Source organism: Festucalex cinctus, chromosome 15 (genome assembly GCF_051991245.1).
Source record: "Festucalex cinctus isolate MCC-2025b chromosome 15, RoL_Fcin_1.0, whole genome shotgun sequence".
Taxonomy (NCBI): domain Eukaryota; kingdom Metazoa; phylum Chordata; class Actinopteri; order Syngnathiformes; family Syngnathidae; genus Festucalex; species Festucalex cinctus.
The window spans coordinates 24,916,598-24,934,065 of record NC_135425.1 but is presented as its reverse complement, the minus strand read 5'-3'; the positions used below and the strand labels follow the sequence as shown (position 1 = coordinate 24,934,065).

The 17,468-nt window shown below is 39.9% G+C and overlaps 2 protein-coding genes across 7 annotated transcripts; one reads left to right on the top strand and one right to left on the bottom strand.

The window, feature by feature from the left end:
• Positions 1–475: 475 nt before the first annotated feature.
• Positions 476–5,517, bottom strand: LOC144002080 (vesicle-associated membrane protein 8). Of its 5 annotated transcripts, none has more exons than XM_077496937.1 (4): positions 5,335–5,517; positions 4,982–5,155; positions 1,848–2,013; positions 476–1,079 (listed from the first exon to the last, which is right to left on the bottom strand). In XM_077496937.1, exons 1-4 carry the CDS (start codon positions 5,340–5,342, stop codon positions 942–944), a joined length of 486 nt encoding a protein of 161 aa, XP_077353063.1. In that variant the 5' UTR covers positions 5,343–5,517; the 3' UTR covers positions 476–941. The 5 variants fall into 5 exon arrangements, with proteins under 5 accessions (XP_077353063.1, XP_077353064.1, XP_077353067.1 ...); XM_077496938.1 differs by having other exon boundaries at positions 5,403–5,492; XM_077496941.1 differs by lacking the exons at positions 4,982–5,155; positions 5,335–5,517 and adding exons at positions 2,769–3,308; positions 4,920–4,953 and having other exon boundaries at positions 1,848–2,012.
• LOC144002079 (aryl hydrocarbon receptor-like) lies at positions 4,377–17,420 on the top strand. 2 transcript variants are annotated; one of them, XM_077496935.1, is made up of 11 exons: positions 4,377–4,872; positions 6,398–6,576; positions 9,078–9,199; positions 9,289–9,378; positions 10,761–10,872; positions 10,961–11,070; positions 12,548–12,735; positions 12,833–12,942; positions 13,026–13,167; positions 14,651–15,569; positions 15,705–17,420. In XM_077496935.1, the coding sequence occupies exons 1-11, from the start codon at positions 4,814–4,816 to the stop codon at positions 15,786–15,788; spliced, it is 2,115 nt and encodes a 704-aa protein (XP_077353061.1). In that variant the 5' UTR covers positions 4,377–4,813; the 3' UTR covers positions 15,789–17,420. The 2 variants fall into 2 exon arrangements, with proteins under 2 accessions (XP_077353061.1, XP_077353062.1); XM_077496936.1 differs by having other exon boundaries at positions 4,378–4,872; positions 9,078–9,178.
• Positions 17,421–17,468: the final 48 nt, after the last annotated feature.

Below are 17,468 nucleotides of genomic sequence, written 5' to 3'. Positions count from 1 at the left end.
TGCAGGATGCTACCAGTGCCGTAATGTTACGGATGCGCCACAGTAGTTGTCTGTTTAGGCTTAATCACGTTGTAGTTGGCCCGATTTAAAGGGATTCTTTACTTATTTAACCCATTATAGTAATAATAAGTTAATATTTTGTCTATAATTAATTTGATACATTCATTAGTTTCCACGTACAATTAGTACCTTTAAAAACACATTTGGCAACTTGCTGTCGACTGAAAATGACATCACAAGGGGCTCAGGTAACCAATCACAGCTCAGCTTGTTTTCTAGATTTGGTTATGTGACAATCACAAACTGGGCTGTGATTGGTTACCTGAGCCCTTGTGATGTCATTTTCAGTCGACAGCAAGTTGCAAAATGTGTTTGTGTAAAATGTGTAGCGGTGGGGAAAAAATGCTACTAGTAAGACAGTCGTTTATAATCATTTAACCAACGGGTTAGCGTACATGACAGGTTGACGACATGATGAATGATAGCCGGAGTTTATTTTTATCGTTGTACCAAAGTTAAATGCATACATGTCTGTGGATATATATGTACTGCACATACTGCGTTTATAAAAACATGCATATCCTTTATTTATACAAATATTAAATAATCACACCGGTTATTGTCAACTTTGGTCGTTTTTCAAAGACAACTTTCACAAAACAAGACGTTGTAGACTTTCAAATTCCAACAGGTGCTCTGTTCCAATCCCCTTCTGTGGGATTTCGCCATGCGCGCGTCAGAAGGAAGTGCCTTTCACTTGTTTGTTTTTTTTGCCCAATGCAGAAGTTGCTTGCACATACACACCGGATTGACTTACTAAGTGACGACAAATGAGCGTACTGTTAACATGGGCCTTAAGCTGCATATCGTGAATAATTGCTCAATTATTCTCAAACAGGCTTTCCGTCGTTCCCCTTTTAAATTGCTGTAAAACGCGCCGATTAGATAACGTTGGTCGCGGCGAGGATGATGAGGATGAGGATGATCAGCACGATCGCGCCGATGATGATGAGCATTTTGATGTTTTTCCACCAGTACTTCCGGGCCACTCGCGTTGAGGTTCGTTGGAATGAGTCGGCCTGCAAAAAAACAACAACAACAAAATGGCATGAATGTCATCAAAATGGGCCGGAGCATTCTAAACAAAACATTCAAACTTGATTATGTTTAAACACAGGAAATATTTTCTCAAGTTTTGTGGTCTTGTAATACTTTTGGTGTGGTCTGAATCATTTAGTTGCAGTGCCATGGACTAAAAAGTTGTTTAACTCATTTGCTCCCAAAAACATATAAATACGTTCTATTTTAAATGTTTTCAGTGTCCTAAAGACGTATTTATACGTTTTTTTTTTTTTTTTTTTTTTTAATGCTAGAGTATACAAAAGGCTCAGATGCAGCCCCTCAACTGCAGTGACTGGGTGGGGGGAAAAAAATTGTAGTAATTACAAAAAAACGGCCAGCAGGTGGCATCAGAGTATAAGAGATCAACCAGGGCCATGTTGAAAACAAGCTGTTTTTCCCCCACAATTCTAAACAGATTTGTGAATAATGATGAAACTTAGCTATATTCTAATGCTAATTGCTGCAAAATGGAAACGAGATACAAATATACGTCTTTTTTTTTTTTTTTTTTTTTTTTTCCCCTGATGAAAGAAGAGACTCAAATCTTTATTTTGGTAGGTTCCATGTTTTTAAGAACACAATCTGTGCGCCTTGCAAAATAAGTCAAAATCCACTAAAACAGCCGGGAGCGAATGGATGGGAATGAATGAGTTAAAAATAAAATAAACAAATAAATAAAAATAATAATACATTTGGCCCAAAACAACTAGACGTGACAAACTCACCGACGCCTGCAGGTCGCCGGTCTTGCCGATCAGGTCGTCCAGTCGGTCTCCTCGCTCCAGCACTTTGTCGATGTTGTCCTTCAGAATGACCTTCACCTCGTTCACTTGACCTTGCACGTGCTCCAGCTTGGAAGCTGAGCCGGCCGAGGGGACGTTTGGGTCAGCCTGCCAGGGGGTGGGGAAAAAAAAAAAAGTCAAATTTTGTCACCAACAAACTATGTACCAGTTTACATCATAAACTTTTTTTTTTTTTGTTTAGAAAAACTAACATCACTGAATTAACCTAACCTAATTAACTTTTTTTTTTTAAATAACATTTATTGAACACGGAAAAATACAAATACCGGTTAATCCAATTTACATGAATCCCATAATAAAATTACAATTAAAAAAAAAATAGATAAAAAAAAAATAGATGAAAAAAAAATAGATTAAAAGATAAAAAACTAGCATCCAGGTAGCTCCAAGAGTTCTGCATGGGTATTAATTATCAAATTATATTTCTTGTTTGTTACAAATTTAAAAGGGACACTTAACTCATTGAACAATTTTCAGCAATAAAAAGTTAATATTTTTACAGAGAGCAGCTTTAATGTACGGGTTTTTGGAAACGTCAGACATTTTGGTTTTCAGTGACCCTAACATGTTTTGTTACACGTCCAACACATCTTATATGTATTTTTTTCATCATGTTATTTGTCCAGCAGACCTTTTTCTTCCCCCCTTATCTACAACAAACTGAGCTACGCTTTTCCAAAACATGAAATTGGATGTCTTTGATGGAAGTAGCATAGCAAAAAAATCAAAGACATTTTGTTTTTAATTCAATATCAGAAAATTATTCAACTAACCTAATATGTTTCCTTTGAAGACAACTTAACAGACCTAACGTACAAACCCGGAAACCTTTGTTTTTGTTACCGTCATCTTTATGGCATGATTACGAGAGAATGTCGTCACACTTCCTTCCACACACCAGAACTGCATTTTTTTGTTTGCGTATCAAACTCCATCTAATCTATCCGTATCGATGAACCTTCTTCCTCAGTGAACAACACAATCGAAAAAGAAAAGAAAAAAAGTGACCAACGCTTAACTTCCCTAAACTCTTGCGACCGCACAGCCTGTCGTCATCCGGCAAGCTTTACGTCCGTCACATGACGGCCTCCAAAACACTTACAGGAAAGGAAAAGCCAAGATAGAAAGAAGGTTGACCAAAAAAAAAAAAAGAAAACAAAACTCAGCACTCACCATAGTAACTCCACTTGTGGGTTAATATCCAAAAGTAAAATTGGCAGGCAGTGATCTTTGCTGCTTCTTGTGACTACTTGGCTGCTGAAGGTTTGCACCTCTTGCTGGGTTACTCATTAACTTCCACCCGCCTCAATCAAAGTCTCACTGGCTTGACAACAGCTGCCACCGGCGGGGCCCCAGAAGCCATCTCTGCACTTTCATTTCCTCCTTTTGTGAGCAACCAAGTAGTACACATGAGTTTTTTTTTTTTTTTCTTTTGCATTGGCTCTGGGTCAATGCAGGAGACGTGTCAGCCCAAAGGTCACTCGAGAGTAGCAAGCAAACAGTTAAGTCAGCTGCTGGCGTCACTTGATTTCCTCGTTCTTGCGTTAGTCAGCTTGATTGCATTTAAACACAATGTGCCAGATAGATTAATTAAAATAAGGACCGATTAAGCATGAGTTAACAGTTTTTTCGCCTATCCTCTGATATTTGCTGAATTACTTCACCTTTCGAATGTTTTTGTGCTTTGACCAAAGGCCTGTCTAATATAAAAGTATTTATTTGGCGCCATCTTGTGGCATTCTTGTGACAATGAACTCTGTTTACGTGTCACAATATCAATTAAAAAAGAAATACTAATGTGATTGTTAAAATGTGTGTTTTATTCGTCTGTGTAGATTCTTGGTTATCCATGTGAATCTGCAAAAGTTAATTTGGTACGACTGTACAATTCTTTGCTGAATTTGTTGTTTGTACTAAAAAAAAAAATGCTATTTGGGCACGAGTTATAACCTATAGGTGGTTTTTGTTGAATTATTTCCTGTAACTAGTTTGACAACTACTAAGTTAACATACAATAATATGCATGCTCCGACATAAATTTATAAGTAATTTCGGTCCCAAGTTAAAATGGCGGTCAACTCAGCGAAAGGAAGCTTGGACTTTGGATCCATTGTGATTTCATTTGTAAGGATTATTTTTGATTGATGAAATGTCGTTTGACTACTATAACAATCTGCCTGGTTTGTATGCTAGTCACATGCAAAAGTAATTTTAATACGCTGTTTTGTTTTCACCGTGTGAAGGAAGCGTTTGCGTTGCGGAAATATCAGAAATTCCCGGATGTTTGTAATTTTCCTCCCTGCCATTACTACCCACTACCTCTGGGGGGCGATGTCGCACTACGCCAAACGCAGGCGACAGGAAACTGCATCACTGTCGCAAAATCTCGTTAAAACTGGTTTAATTCTCATCTTAAAAATATAATCAAACGACAGATCAAACGACAGATGAATTAGTTTCGCGCGTAGAGAATGCACATGTACTGAAAACATACATTTGGCGTTTGTCGATGCGGGACGAAACAAAAGAGAAAGTTTCCACCAATGACAATTCGCGACCTACGGCGGCTTGCTCGTGTATCGGACGCGGTGATTGGCCGAGGCGGAAAGGAGGCTGTTGCACACTCACAAGCAGGCAAATCCACTGGAACACTTGGCGAGATTTTTTTTTTTGTCTTGCGTAAATGTTCTTTCCTTCGGCTCGCGTCGAGTATTTTGGATTACGCGTCGAAGTGGAGACGCCACCGATGAAAATCCGCGTCCGGAGTGCGTCGAGGGATCCGGATATCGACGTTAAATGCGACTTTGGAGGACGACAAAGTTGCCTTCCTTCCTTCCTCCCCGCTGAAAGTGAAGTGAGCCTCGGCTGTAACTAACCCGAGCGCCACCATGCAGGGAAATGTCGGCGTTTACGCGGTGAAGAGGAGGAAAAAGCCCATTCAGAAGAAGTACGTGCTCATGTGTGCGCTCTTTACACTTTTACGTGGTCACTCACTCACTTCTAACAAGTGTTTTGATAGACGTCGTCTATCATCGAGTCAGCTACGTCATCTTTCCGCCTGTCGTTGAACTTGTAACGTTGGCGTCATAACCATAATTTTACGCTGTCTACTTTGTCCGTGTTTGGCCATATTTGGGCATTTCCGGACAGGTAGATGCGGGTTAGGTGATGGCGGCTGTTGATGATAATCAACATCGGCTGTGCGGGTCCAACAAGGCATGGTTGCCTCCCTGTTTGGGGCATGAAGAAAAAAAAAACATTTATACATTATAATATTAAATAAATGGCATCAAATGAAACACAGTGTTGTACGCATAAATCCACCCCTCCCGTTCCCACGTTAGCACTTCCACACCTATATGAACACACCCACTTGTTCGCAACACTTTAGTCAAGCTCCTCAACTCACTTCAACATAGTTCTTTGGCACAAGGATGCCCAGGTCTTAACACAAATTTCTTCTATTTTACTTCTCACCTCCCATGGACACGTTTAAAGTTAGGAGCGTGATGATATATCGCGCAAGTATCGCGATATTTGTCGTTAATATAACAGCCACTATAACGGCTCCGTTCTTCATGCTAAGTGAGCAATTACTTGGCGGGCCACTAGGGGGAGCGCCTCATAAGAGTGGCGGGCAAATGGACGCAAGTCTTCAGGCGAAGAAGACTCATCAGCTTACTTTTACTACGAACAATGTGGATTATATCTTCAACTTGAACATTTTAAAACATGTTTTATGCTTCGACTTTTTGAAGCGCACAATTTATGAGGAATATTAATATTGATTTAATATTTAAGCCATTTTATTTCCTTACTTTTGCAATGTTACACGTCAGTTTATAAAATGAAACAAGCGACTGTGACGAATTGTGTTTAAGACAAAAATTTGTTGACAGAAAGTGTGTTTTTTTGTTAATAAGAAGATGTTTGTATTTGTTTAAATGAATACACTAAAGTACTCAGTGTGAAGAAGACACCAGTGTTTAATATTGTTTCAGTTTAAAATATTTGTCACTAGAAGGGAAAAAAGGGAATGAAATATTGCATATTTAAACATAAATGTTCAACTAAACCATATAAAGTGTGCTAGCTTAATACTAACATGGAATGAAAAACGCCATAGGCAGGCTAACGAAAAACTAGCATAGCTCTTCACAGTATTTCTAAGCCTTCAGCTCCAAGTTCAACAATTGTTATTTATCACACAGGGATACTCTCAGGCTAAATTGTCTGTTGTACAACACTGAAGGCACACTGTTGTTAATTTAGAGTTGCCTGTATTCTGTAAGAAAAAAAAAAAAGATGACTGCATAAATAACTGCGCTGAAGCAGAGGAACACTGTATTGCATTGTCATTTTGAGCAACTAGTACTCTGTTATTAAAATAGTCCATCTTGCCTGGCAGAAGTTCTGACTATTTTCCATCTGTGTGCTTTTTCGTGCCACTCGACGTTGTTGTTGTTGTGCAGTGCCGCGCCCCCGCCCGCGAAGACCAACCCGTCCAAGCGGCACCGGGACCGCCTCAACGTGGAGCTGGAGCGCCTGACGGGCCTGCTGCCTTTCTCCGAGGAGGTTCGCAACCGCCTGGACAAGCTGTCGGTGCTGCGGCTCAGCGTGGGATACCTCAAAGTCAAGAGTTACTTCCACGGTAGGTTCAGTGCCGCCTCGTACTCCGTCTCGTTTTCAAGCTCATGATTACTGGCTGTATGATAGCCTGATTTGATTTCCCTCATGGGATGAGTAACGTGTTTATCCCTTACGAGCTTTGTGCCAGCTTTCCGTCGAGAGGAATGTTTAGTAATGAATCTGCGTGAAGTTCCCCAAATTCATAGAAGAGTAACATTTTTAAAACAAACGTGGCCACGGAGGAGCCATTAATGACGTCCATGGCTTTTATGTTATTTGTGTACTTTTTATATTTACACTTATTTAAAATATTAGTACTATGTCTTTTTTTATGTTATTATTGCCATATGTTTTCTTTCTTAATTTGTATTGGAATTTTATTTTTGTATAGCTACACATTAGATTTATTTATTTATTTTTTATTTTCCATTTGAAAGTTATTACTTTATTTTGTATTGTTATTAGACACATTTTACTTACATTTAAAATTTCAGTTTATTTAAAATTATTATTTTTTTATATATATATCCATTTGTTTTTAACAACTAACATACCAGTGGTGCAGGACATGTTAACATAGTCATATTTATTTATTTATGTTTTTGTAATTATATATATTTCAAAATATATATTTTACTTTCACCATTGTATTTTCTTTTCATTTTTTAGTATTTTGTTTTTTCCATTTTGTTTTACATTTGCATCATGTATTCGTTTTTTTTGTTTTTTAACAAACTTAATGTTTATTTTGTATATTTTTGGTTTATTGTAATTATTGTATTTTTATGCAATTCAAATGAACATTTTAAATTGTATTTTTAGTGATTATTTTTATTTTTTAGTAATTTAAAAAAATATTTTTTATATTTTTTGTTTTACAATGCACTATCCTTTTTTATTTGATATATTGTAATAATTTATATATATATATTTTATATTTGTATTTTTTAATTTTTTTAAAATATTTTAGGTATAATATTTCAACGATTATATTTATATTTCTTATTGAAATTATTTTTTACATACATTTTATTCTATTTACATTTTATATTGTTTTAAATTTCTTTTTCTCAACTAACACAGAAGAGGTGGAGGAGTTTTTTTTTTTTAGCTTGTATTTTATAACAATTTTTTTTAAAAAGTACTTTTTATATATTCGGATTTTAGTAGTTTTAGTTTTTACACTTGTATTATTTTTCTTGCTTTTGTATAATAGTCACAGGCGAATAAACGATGTCTTGGCATCTCGGCCTGGTCGCCGCACATCCAGGAACACTGTTCAAGTTTTTCCACCAAGAGTTTAAAGAGAAAATGGCACGTTGCATTTTTTTTTGCGGCGGCGGAACAGGACGCCGCTGGATGAATAATGGATGTGGCGCTTGGATGGCGCGCAGGTCGGATGGCGGTTGGTCGGTCGGAGCCCTGAAACACGAACTCGGGAGTTGGAAGGTTGCGACTACAACAACAAACGGGAAGATTCTTCTCGCGGTCACGTGACGCCCGCTTCTTGACCAGCATGTCGGGGAAATTCCTGGTTTTGTGTGTGGGGGGGGGCAGATGAGCGGCCGATCCAGCGGGTTTGTTTTGAAAAGTGAGGCGCAGCGAGCGGGGGGGTGGGGGGGGGGGGGAGCTGCTTTGCGTGCCGTACAGTCATTACCGTAAGGGAAAAGGAGTCATTGTTGTGCTGACGGGAGATTAGATGAACTCTTCGAGAGTTCCTTGAAATATCCACTCTCATTTGTCAGTAACCACAAAAATGTCGTCCTCAACACACATTTTTAGTAGGTAGGAAGCAGAAAGATACTTTTACTTTTGATTGTGGCCGGTTATGGATTCAAGGACCAGCAAACAATCTCAAAAACAAACCAAAAAATACAAAACATTACCAAATGAATTAAAGATTCCACCAGATGGCGCTGAAGTAATTTTAACTCATTCACTCCCAGCCATTTTCAGTGAAGCAACCCCTTTGGTCCCGGCTGTTTTTAGTGGATTTTGGCTGATTTTGCAAGGCCCACGGAATATTGTTTGATTGCTATAAAAACATGGAACCTAGCAAAAAAAAAAAATATGTTAGAGTATAAAAGTATATTTTTATCTGTTTCAATTTTGCAACAATTAGTATTAGAATACAGTTAAGTTTCATCAATATTCATTCACAAAAACAGCTTATTGCAACACGATCCTGGCTGATCTCTTATACTCTGCTGCCACCTGCTAGTCGTTTTTTTGTAATAACTACCATTGCTTTAAGCCACCTCTTCATATCTGAAGCTGCGTCAAAGCCTTCTGTATGTTCTTGCGGGGAAAACAAACAAACAAACAACAAAAACGTATAAATACGTTTTTGGGAATGAAGGACAAAGTATTAAAAACGTATTTACACGTCTTTGGGTTTGAATAAGTTAAAAAAAAAAAACTTTGACCAGTACAGGGACAAAAAAAAAAAAACAAGTCACATTTTTGACTTCTCATAAATGTCAACTGCAAAACATTTTTAAAATGAATCGCTTTCCGTTGCAGCGCAGCGCAGGAAATGCGCCACGTCCCGCCCCCCCGACGGCGACGGCCGCTCGGTGTCGCTGGACGGCGTCGGTTTCTCCGAGGGCGAGCTCCTCCTCAAGGTGCGGCGCCATCTACTTAACGTGGGCGCTTTTTTTTTTGTTTTGTTTATACCCGTTTGCTCCGTTGTTGTCCTCGCTTAATTGGCCCCGCCCCCGCCTCTTCCCTGCAGTCGCTCCACGGCTTCGTCGTGGTGGTGACGGGCGACGGCGCCGTCTTCTACACGTCGCCCACCATCCAGGACTTCCTGGGATTCCATCAGGTAAGAGCTGATGATTTTCATTCTTTACTTTAGCTTTTCTTTTTTTTTTTTTTTTTTTTTTTCTCTTCAAAAAATTTACTTTGGCTTTTCAATATCTTTAACTCCATCCATCCTTCCATTTTCTTGACCACTTATTCCTCTCTTTAACTCTTTTAAGTGCTTTTAAGTGTTGTACTTTTAATTGTGGGAAATTTGCTGAAAGCATCCCACGTGTTATTCGGATTTTTATTCTCCTCATTTTTTTGCCACCTAACGACTCCCACATGATACTGCCGATTTTACACCGTTCAAACATCAACTTGCTTCAAAATTTCAGGCCTTCCGAGGTATATATCGTCTGATTCCAAATTACTTACAATATTCGCACAGTTTAACGTTAAATATCAACTTTTCCCCATTCATTTTCAATGTGAATGACACTGAAGTCCCAATTTCCATGCCCAACTTAACAGATTGTAGTTCCATTTTTCTTTTTATTCATTTATATTTCAACTTCAATTAAAACTTTTTCTTCAAAAAAAAACCCTTCATTTTCACATTTTTTATTCAATTTACTTCATAAGCATTTACCTTAGCATTCAGCTATTAGTTTTCAGCATTCCCACGCAAAAGAAATTGCACTTAGTCTAATCATTCATTATATTATTAGAGTAATTTTACATTTCTGAATAAAAATGAGTGCAAAATTTTTGCGCCTTCCAGTTGACAAAAAATCCAAGTAAAACAATTCATTTTCGTGGGAACGTGCAGTCCATGTTCTGTCCTCACGGTCCAGATTGGACCCCCTGATTTGCCAGTTGTAGCCCACGGGCCGTATGTTTGACATCCCTGATGTAAAACAATGTGAAACCGTTTCTATTTGGAATCTTTTTTTTTTTTTTAGTTTTTTTTTTTTAGTTTTTTTTTTTATGAGTCTTGTTTACGTGATTTTACTCGTGATAGGCCGATTATCGGCGCCGATATTCAGCATTTTGACGAATATCGGCATCGGCTATTTAGAATAATTATATGCCCGATAATAGAACAATTTTTTTTGAAGTGTTCACTCCAGGGAACTAATTATTTAAATTTCCAGAGATTCTGCCTGCCCTGCAGCTTCTGTTTTTGTTGGGAAGTAAAATTTGAATACAGTACTTGAGATATTTTAAAAATTTTGAAAACTTTATTTATTGTAGAAAACAATAGGAAGCTATTTACTCATAACAAAGATGTCTATTGACTAAGATTATTTTTTTTTAACTCCAATATTTAACGAACCCAATAAAAACAACGAAGAGCTGGAGTTTGTATTTTTCAAATTTGATGCCAATATTTTCCACTTTAGAAAATGTCTCTAATTGAATCCACCCGTTCGCGTTGTCTTCTTGGGTGCTCTTGTCAAGTCCGACGTGGTGCAGCAGAGCGTCTTTGACCTCATCCACGTCGACGACAGAGAAATGTTCAACTGCCAGCTGAAGCTCGGCGTCCACCTCGACGAGAGCGGAGCCGACGGCAGTAAGGACACGCCGTGACGACGATGATGATGATGATGATGATGATGATGGTCGTCGTCGTAACGTTTTCTCTGCTTGTGACGTAAAAGCGACAAAGAGCAGCTCGCTCAGCCTCCTGCCGCCGGAGAACTCCTTCTTCTTGGAGAGGAGCTTCTGCTGTCGCCTCCGCTGCCTCCTGGACAACACGTCGGGATTCTTGGTGACGTCACTCGCAAAAAAAAGTTTGGGATAATGGGTGTAATTACTAGGGATGTAACGATAACGGCAATATCGTGATATCGCGATATTAAAACTGCCGCAATATATCGTCGGCGTCGTGTCACGATATTAACTCATTCACTCCCAAAAACGTATTTATACGTTTTTTTTTAGGTTTTTGTTTGCTAGAGTCTTTGTATGAAGGCTTTGATGCAGTTTCTGACCTGAAGTGGTCGCTTAAAGCGATGATAGTTATTACCAAAAAAAAAAAAAAAAAAAACGGCCAACAGGTGGCAGCAAAGTATAAGAGATCAACCAGGTCCATGTTGCAACAAGCTCTTTTTTCCCAGTATTTTCAACAGGTTTGTGAATAATGATAAAACTTAGCTAATTCTAATGCTAATTGCTACAAAACATAAAAACAGATAAAAAAAAAAATTATACCATACTCGTTTTTTTTTGTTTGTTTGTTTTTTCCTGATGAAAGTTTTTCTTTTGGTAGGTTCCATGTTTTTATAGCAATAGAACATAGAAAATGGCTGGGAGTGAATGAGTTAAAAGCAGCTGTTAAAAAAAAAAAAAAAAAAAAAAAGTTAGGTTGATTTCCATTTGTGCAGTTCCAGCACCCTCTGGTGGCTAGTTTTGTAGTGCAGGTTAATGTTCACAAGGCATGTTTTGGCCCTTTAATGTTTCAAATCCACACTAACGGTCAAATAACGGGGAAAATAATATGCTTGTGATATGTGGAGCAACTCAATGTGTGCGTGCATTATAGCAAGTAAGTGCCTCAATATTAATAATAATTTAGTGTGAGCTCATTTTTATTTTTTTACAATATTGTCACCTTTTTTGTATCGCCAACCTCCCCACTATGGAGAACCAAAACTGTCAAAATTCAAAATAAATAAATGACTAAAAGTGAAAATAAAAATTAATATAAAAAAAATATAATTCGAAAATTATATAAAATAAATAAATCCGTTTTTATTTTCACTTTTAGTAATTTATTTATTTAGTATTTATTTTTACTCTGTCATTTATCTATTTATTTTAATCATTTATTTATCTATTTATTTAGTTATTTATTTAGTCATGTATTTATTTAGTCATTTATTTATTTTGAATTTTGGCAGTTTTGGGCCGTACTTGCCAAGTCGAAAAGTTATTCAAATGAGGGGGCGGTCCTAAGCGCGTCTTGGGTTGGACTCCGCCGTTGCAAACTGTCTGTCATTGGTCAGCTTGGCGAATAAGGAAGTCTCGCCGGCTTGCGACTTGAGTTGCTAGGCAACAAGTGAGAGCACAATATCGTGATAATCATCGTATCGCGACCTTCATATCGTGATAACGTCGTATCGTGATGTTTGGATATCGTTACATCCCGAGTCATTATAGGATGAAGCCGAAATGTGGAATGATGTCCTATAAAGTCCCTCAAGCGCTAAATGCTAACGTTAGCGTGACCCTTCCCTCCTTTGCAGGCGTTAAAATTCTCTGGCCATCTGAAGTACCTGCGGGAGGACGGCGGCCCCGAAGGGAGCCCCCTGCTGGCCCTGTTCGCCATCGCCACGCCTCTCCAGCCGCCGCCCGTCATGGAGATCCGCACCAGGACGCTCATTTTCCAGACCAAGCACCGGATGGACTTTGCCCCCATGGCGATGGACACCAGGCATGCCACCGACTGCTTTTTTTTTTTTTTTTTTTTTTTTTTCAATGTCAATTTTCGGATTGAAACGCCTTTAAATCCACATCTGCGTTCTTGTCAGGGCCAAACTGGTGTTGGGTTACTCTGAGACGGAGTTGATCACGCCGGGTTCGGGCTATCAGTTTTTGCACGCTGCCGACATGATGTACTGCGCCGACAACCACCTCAGGAGTGCGTTTGGCCGAGTCGCCGCCCGACGGAAATCGTCCCGCAAACTCGTTTTTCTAAGTTCTCCTTCTCCTTTGGGCCCGCAGTGATCAAGACGGGAGACAGCGGCTTCACGTTCTTCCGGCTGCTCACAAAGACGGGACGGTGGTTGTGGGTGCAAGCCACCGCCCGCGTGGTCTTCAAAGACGGCCGGCCGGACTTCATCATCGCCCGCCAGAAACCGCTAACGTAAGCAGCAAGTCCGCAGTTCAGGATCAGCATCAGGTTTAAGCTAAAAAAGGCAGAACGATGGTCTTTTGAATCCGAGATCTGGATCTCGGTACGTGAGAATTCCTTCTGGATCTTCTTTGTGACGCTCGCAAATTCGGTGTACGGCTTTCAGAATGTCCCAATGACAAAATGAAGAACTTTTGAACCTGAGCCAGATGCAGATCTTGAATCTGGATCAAAATCAGAATTTAGACTGGTGTGAACGGTGTTGTCATTTGGTAAGAGCCAAATGCAAAACTGATTCTGACCTAGATCCAAACTTTTAAATCTGGCTCTAGATCCAAACTCAAGATCAGGATCATCTTTTGAATCACTAACTTAACTAAAAAAGGTGTGAATGGGTTTTGAATTTGATGTGCTCCAAAGACAAATTGAACAACATTTGATCTGGATGATATTCAAACCATCTATGCAAGTGGGAAAAAAAATGCAAAAGGGTTTCAAATTTGGTGTTTGTGTAATCTAAGGAAAAATTGAAGAACCTTTCATCAGAATCCAGATCTGAACTCTAGATCTGGATTGCCTTTGATGCTCCCACATAAAAAAAAATGCATGAACTTTAAATTGGGTGTGGAGCTTTCATATTATTCAAGGAGACAAATTGATCCGGATTCACATATAAACTCTGGATCTAGATTCTCAGCCATAGTCTAGATCCAGATCATCTTGTTAACATGTTTCAAATTTGATATTTAGGTCTATCTTTGACACTTGTTATAATGATCTTTCTGAATCAAAATTAGAAATCTTACTCCAGATCATTTTTGATCCGGATTCACATACAAACTCTAGATCCTCAGCCATACTCTAAATCCAGATTATCTTGTGAATGTGTTTTAAATGTGATATTTAGGTCTATCTTTGGCACTTGTGATAATGATCTGGATCTAAATTAGAAATCTTAATCCAGATCATTTTTGATCCGGATTCAGATACAAACCCCAGATCTCGATCCTCAGCCAAACTGTAGATCCAGATCATCTTGTGAACGGGCTTCAAATTTGATATTTAGGTCTATCTTTGGCACTTGTGATAATGATCTGGATCTAAATTAGAAATCTTAATCCAGATCATTTTTGATCCGGATTCAGATACAAACCCCAGATCTCGATCCTCAGCCAAACTGTAGATCCAGATCATCTTGTGAACGGGCTTCAAATTTGATATTTAGGTCTATCTTTGGCACTTGTGATAATGATCTGGATCTAAATTAGAAATCTTAATCCAGATCATTTTTGATCCGGATTCAGATACAAACCCCAGATCTCGATCCTCAGCCAAACTGTAGATCCAGATCATCTTGTGAACGGGCTTCAAATTTGATATTTAGGTCTATCTTTGACACTTGTGATAATGATCTGGATCTAAATTAGAAATCGAAATCATTTTGATATTGGGTTGAATATTGATGGGAATTGCGAAAACTGAACGCGCTTCACAGGAATGAAGAGGGGGAGGAACAGCTGCAGCAAAGAAGACAGCAGCTGCCCTTCAACTTAGCCACGGGCGAAGGTGTCCTGTACGACCTTTCCCTGGACATCTTCGCCATCCCGGGCACCACGGAGGCCCCGGCAGACAACCCGCTCGATCCCAGCTCCATCTTGGGGTCCTTACACCGCCAAGACCGCTCGCTTTATTCCCAGAATCCCGCCCCCCAGCACGCCGCCTTCTCCCACGTGGGCGACACGGACCCGGATCAGCCCCTGGAGCGGGCCTTCTCCGACAGCCGCGCTCTGCTCAGCGTTCCGGGTCAGCCGGAGGAGACGCCCGGCGCCGGCGGGTCGGCCTCGCACCCCATGCTGGACTCGCTGGAGCAGATCCTGGCAGACCTGGGCGACGGCGGGCTGGCCGGTCTCGAGGTGGGGCGGCGCGAGCTGAGGGACTGGGAGAACACGCTGCTCCGGATGAACCGAGACCGAGACCTGGATCGCATCCTGGCCAACGACGTCTTCTCCTACGTGGAGGAGGCCCTCGGGATAAAAACCTCAGGAGGGGAAAGCGGACAGGAAGTTGTTTCCGCCGGTTTGTTTTCCGGCGCGCCGTCGTCTCGCAACGCTCATCCGGGACGGGACAGCCCGCACCACCACGTGATTCCCACCCGCTCTTGCCGTTTTGAAACCGCTTGGCAACCTACTACCGACCTGCAGGCGGACGCCACGGGCCCGCCATTTTCTGGCTGCTGCATGTATCAACCCCTATCAAACCAGAGGCCCTCATACATGGGACTAGCCCACATCAGTGCCGCAAACTCGGGCTTCGCTCTGCCGCAGCCCACAGAGGCGGGAGTGTCCCGAGCGGAACAGCCCGCTGAAAACGGAGCGTTGCAGTCCACCTTCTTCTGCTGGAATGGGCAAGCTCAAGTAAGTCGAGCAAAGTCAGAACTAAAACCACTTCTTTGATGACTGTCAATTAATTACAGTATTTCGACTTGTTTGTCATAAATAACTGTCAGTTAACTTGGCTGTCCTTCTTCACTTTCCCCCCCTCCTCCACAGATGCCCAAAGTTCCCCTGAACCCGTACGCCTTCCCGGTGCATCCCCCCGGGAGCATCAACCTGTCCCCAAACACCGGCCCCTAGGCCACCTGGGTGGGACCTTTTAGAATGCCGCCCGAAAAAAAAACACCTCCTGTTGGAGAGGAAACAAAAGCCTTCTCATTTCAAAGGGACTGAAGCTCTGCTGTGTTTGATGCTTTTTTTTTTTTCCTTCACAAAGCCAACGGGGTTGTCGTCGAAAACAGAACGGAGCCATAATTACAGACTAAAAGGACGTGTTTTATGTATACAGTGCATTTAGGAATTATTTACAGTGATTCACTTTTTCCACATTTTGTTACGTTTACAGCCTTTTATTCTTAAAGACAAAAAACGTTTTTGTTGAGATTAGAGCAAATTCATCAGAAATAAATCACTATATTTAGCAAAATAGATTTGCAAAAAAAAAAAAAGTATTATTTTTAAAATATTTTTTATGTGTGTGCGTGTGAATTCGTGTTAATTTGTACTCATTAGTTCACCTAAAACCGAATAAAAATCCCATTACCCTTCACCTTAACCGGACACTTCAGAGTCGTGAACTTCAGAAAGTCAGGAGACCAGAGGAAAGGTCAAAGGAAAGAAAGAAATACATTTTCTAAAATTTGAAACTAAGATCCAAGAAACAAAACTGTTTAACTTGATCTCGACTTGGAATTCAGGCCAAATCTTGGAATACAGTGTACAGGTTTGAACATTGAGAAAAATGTGAGCAAAATGTAAACGCCTCGATGAGGAAAGTGTATAAACTGTGTGGTGAGGGGTTTTAGAGCCTTAAAACATTTATAATAAATGTAAAACATAAAGCTAGCTACTTGGCAGATTTCATTGATTGCGAGTATTTTCTGGAACCTACCCTAGCGGAAAATGAGTGAAGGAACACAATAATGAATTTCTTTGTAATTCTGTGTTGCAAAATAGAACGTAACTTTGGAAAAAGTCAAGCACTGTAAAAAAATTCCATAATGTGAAGATTTTAAAAATATACATTGATATACAGTACAGTAATACAATTCTATATCACCAGTACTAATACAAGACAATCTACATTTGACTTTCAAAGCAACTTTTTGAGACAAGTTTGACGCTCAAAAGGGGGACGGTTGTCCAACTTGCCAATTTTCTGGCAACATATAAAGAACTGCAACTTATATTTGATTTATGTTACTGAAAACTATCACCTTGCATTTATAGGCCAAGTCATAGCAACACGTGTTAAACGCACGTTCAAATGTTTCAACGAGCCCTTAGAAATGGCTTGTAAAGCATCCGCGTGTACTCGATTATGGAGCTTGAGTGACAGCACTTGGGGCAGAGATGATGGACGGTTCTCCGGCAGCTCAACATGAAGACCAAACGTCATCGTCAAACGTGAACTCTGCCGACAATACGTGTGTTTGTATTCACCAAGAAATAATACCAAGTATTATTTCCGTTAGTGCCTTTTTTTTCCCCATTAAGCAAAAACGGGTACTATTTCTGTATTAGTCCTGTTTTTAATACCTACTTTTTACCAAATGGGAAGGTATCAAAAAGCAAGTTGGTACCATTTGCAGTACCCGGAAGTACCTACGTTTTTGTAATGGTAAAAGCGGATACAATTTATGGTATTTTATATAAAGGAAAATGTCTTGGAATGTGTAAGAGAAAATAAAGTGCTTCTTTGGTTCTTCTTTAGTTGGCTATCTGTCCATGGCTGTGATTTGGCGCCACCGTGTGGCACGA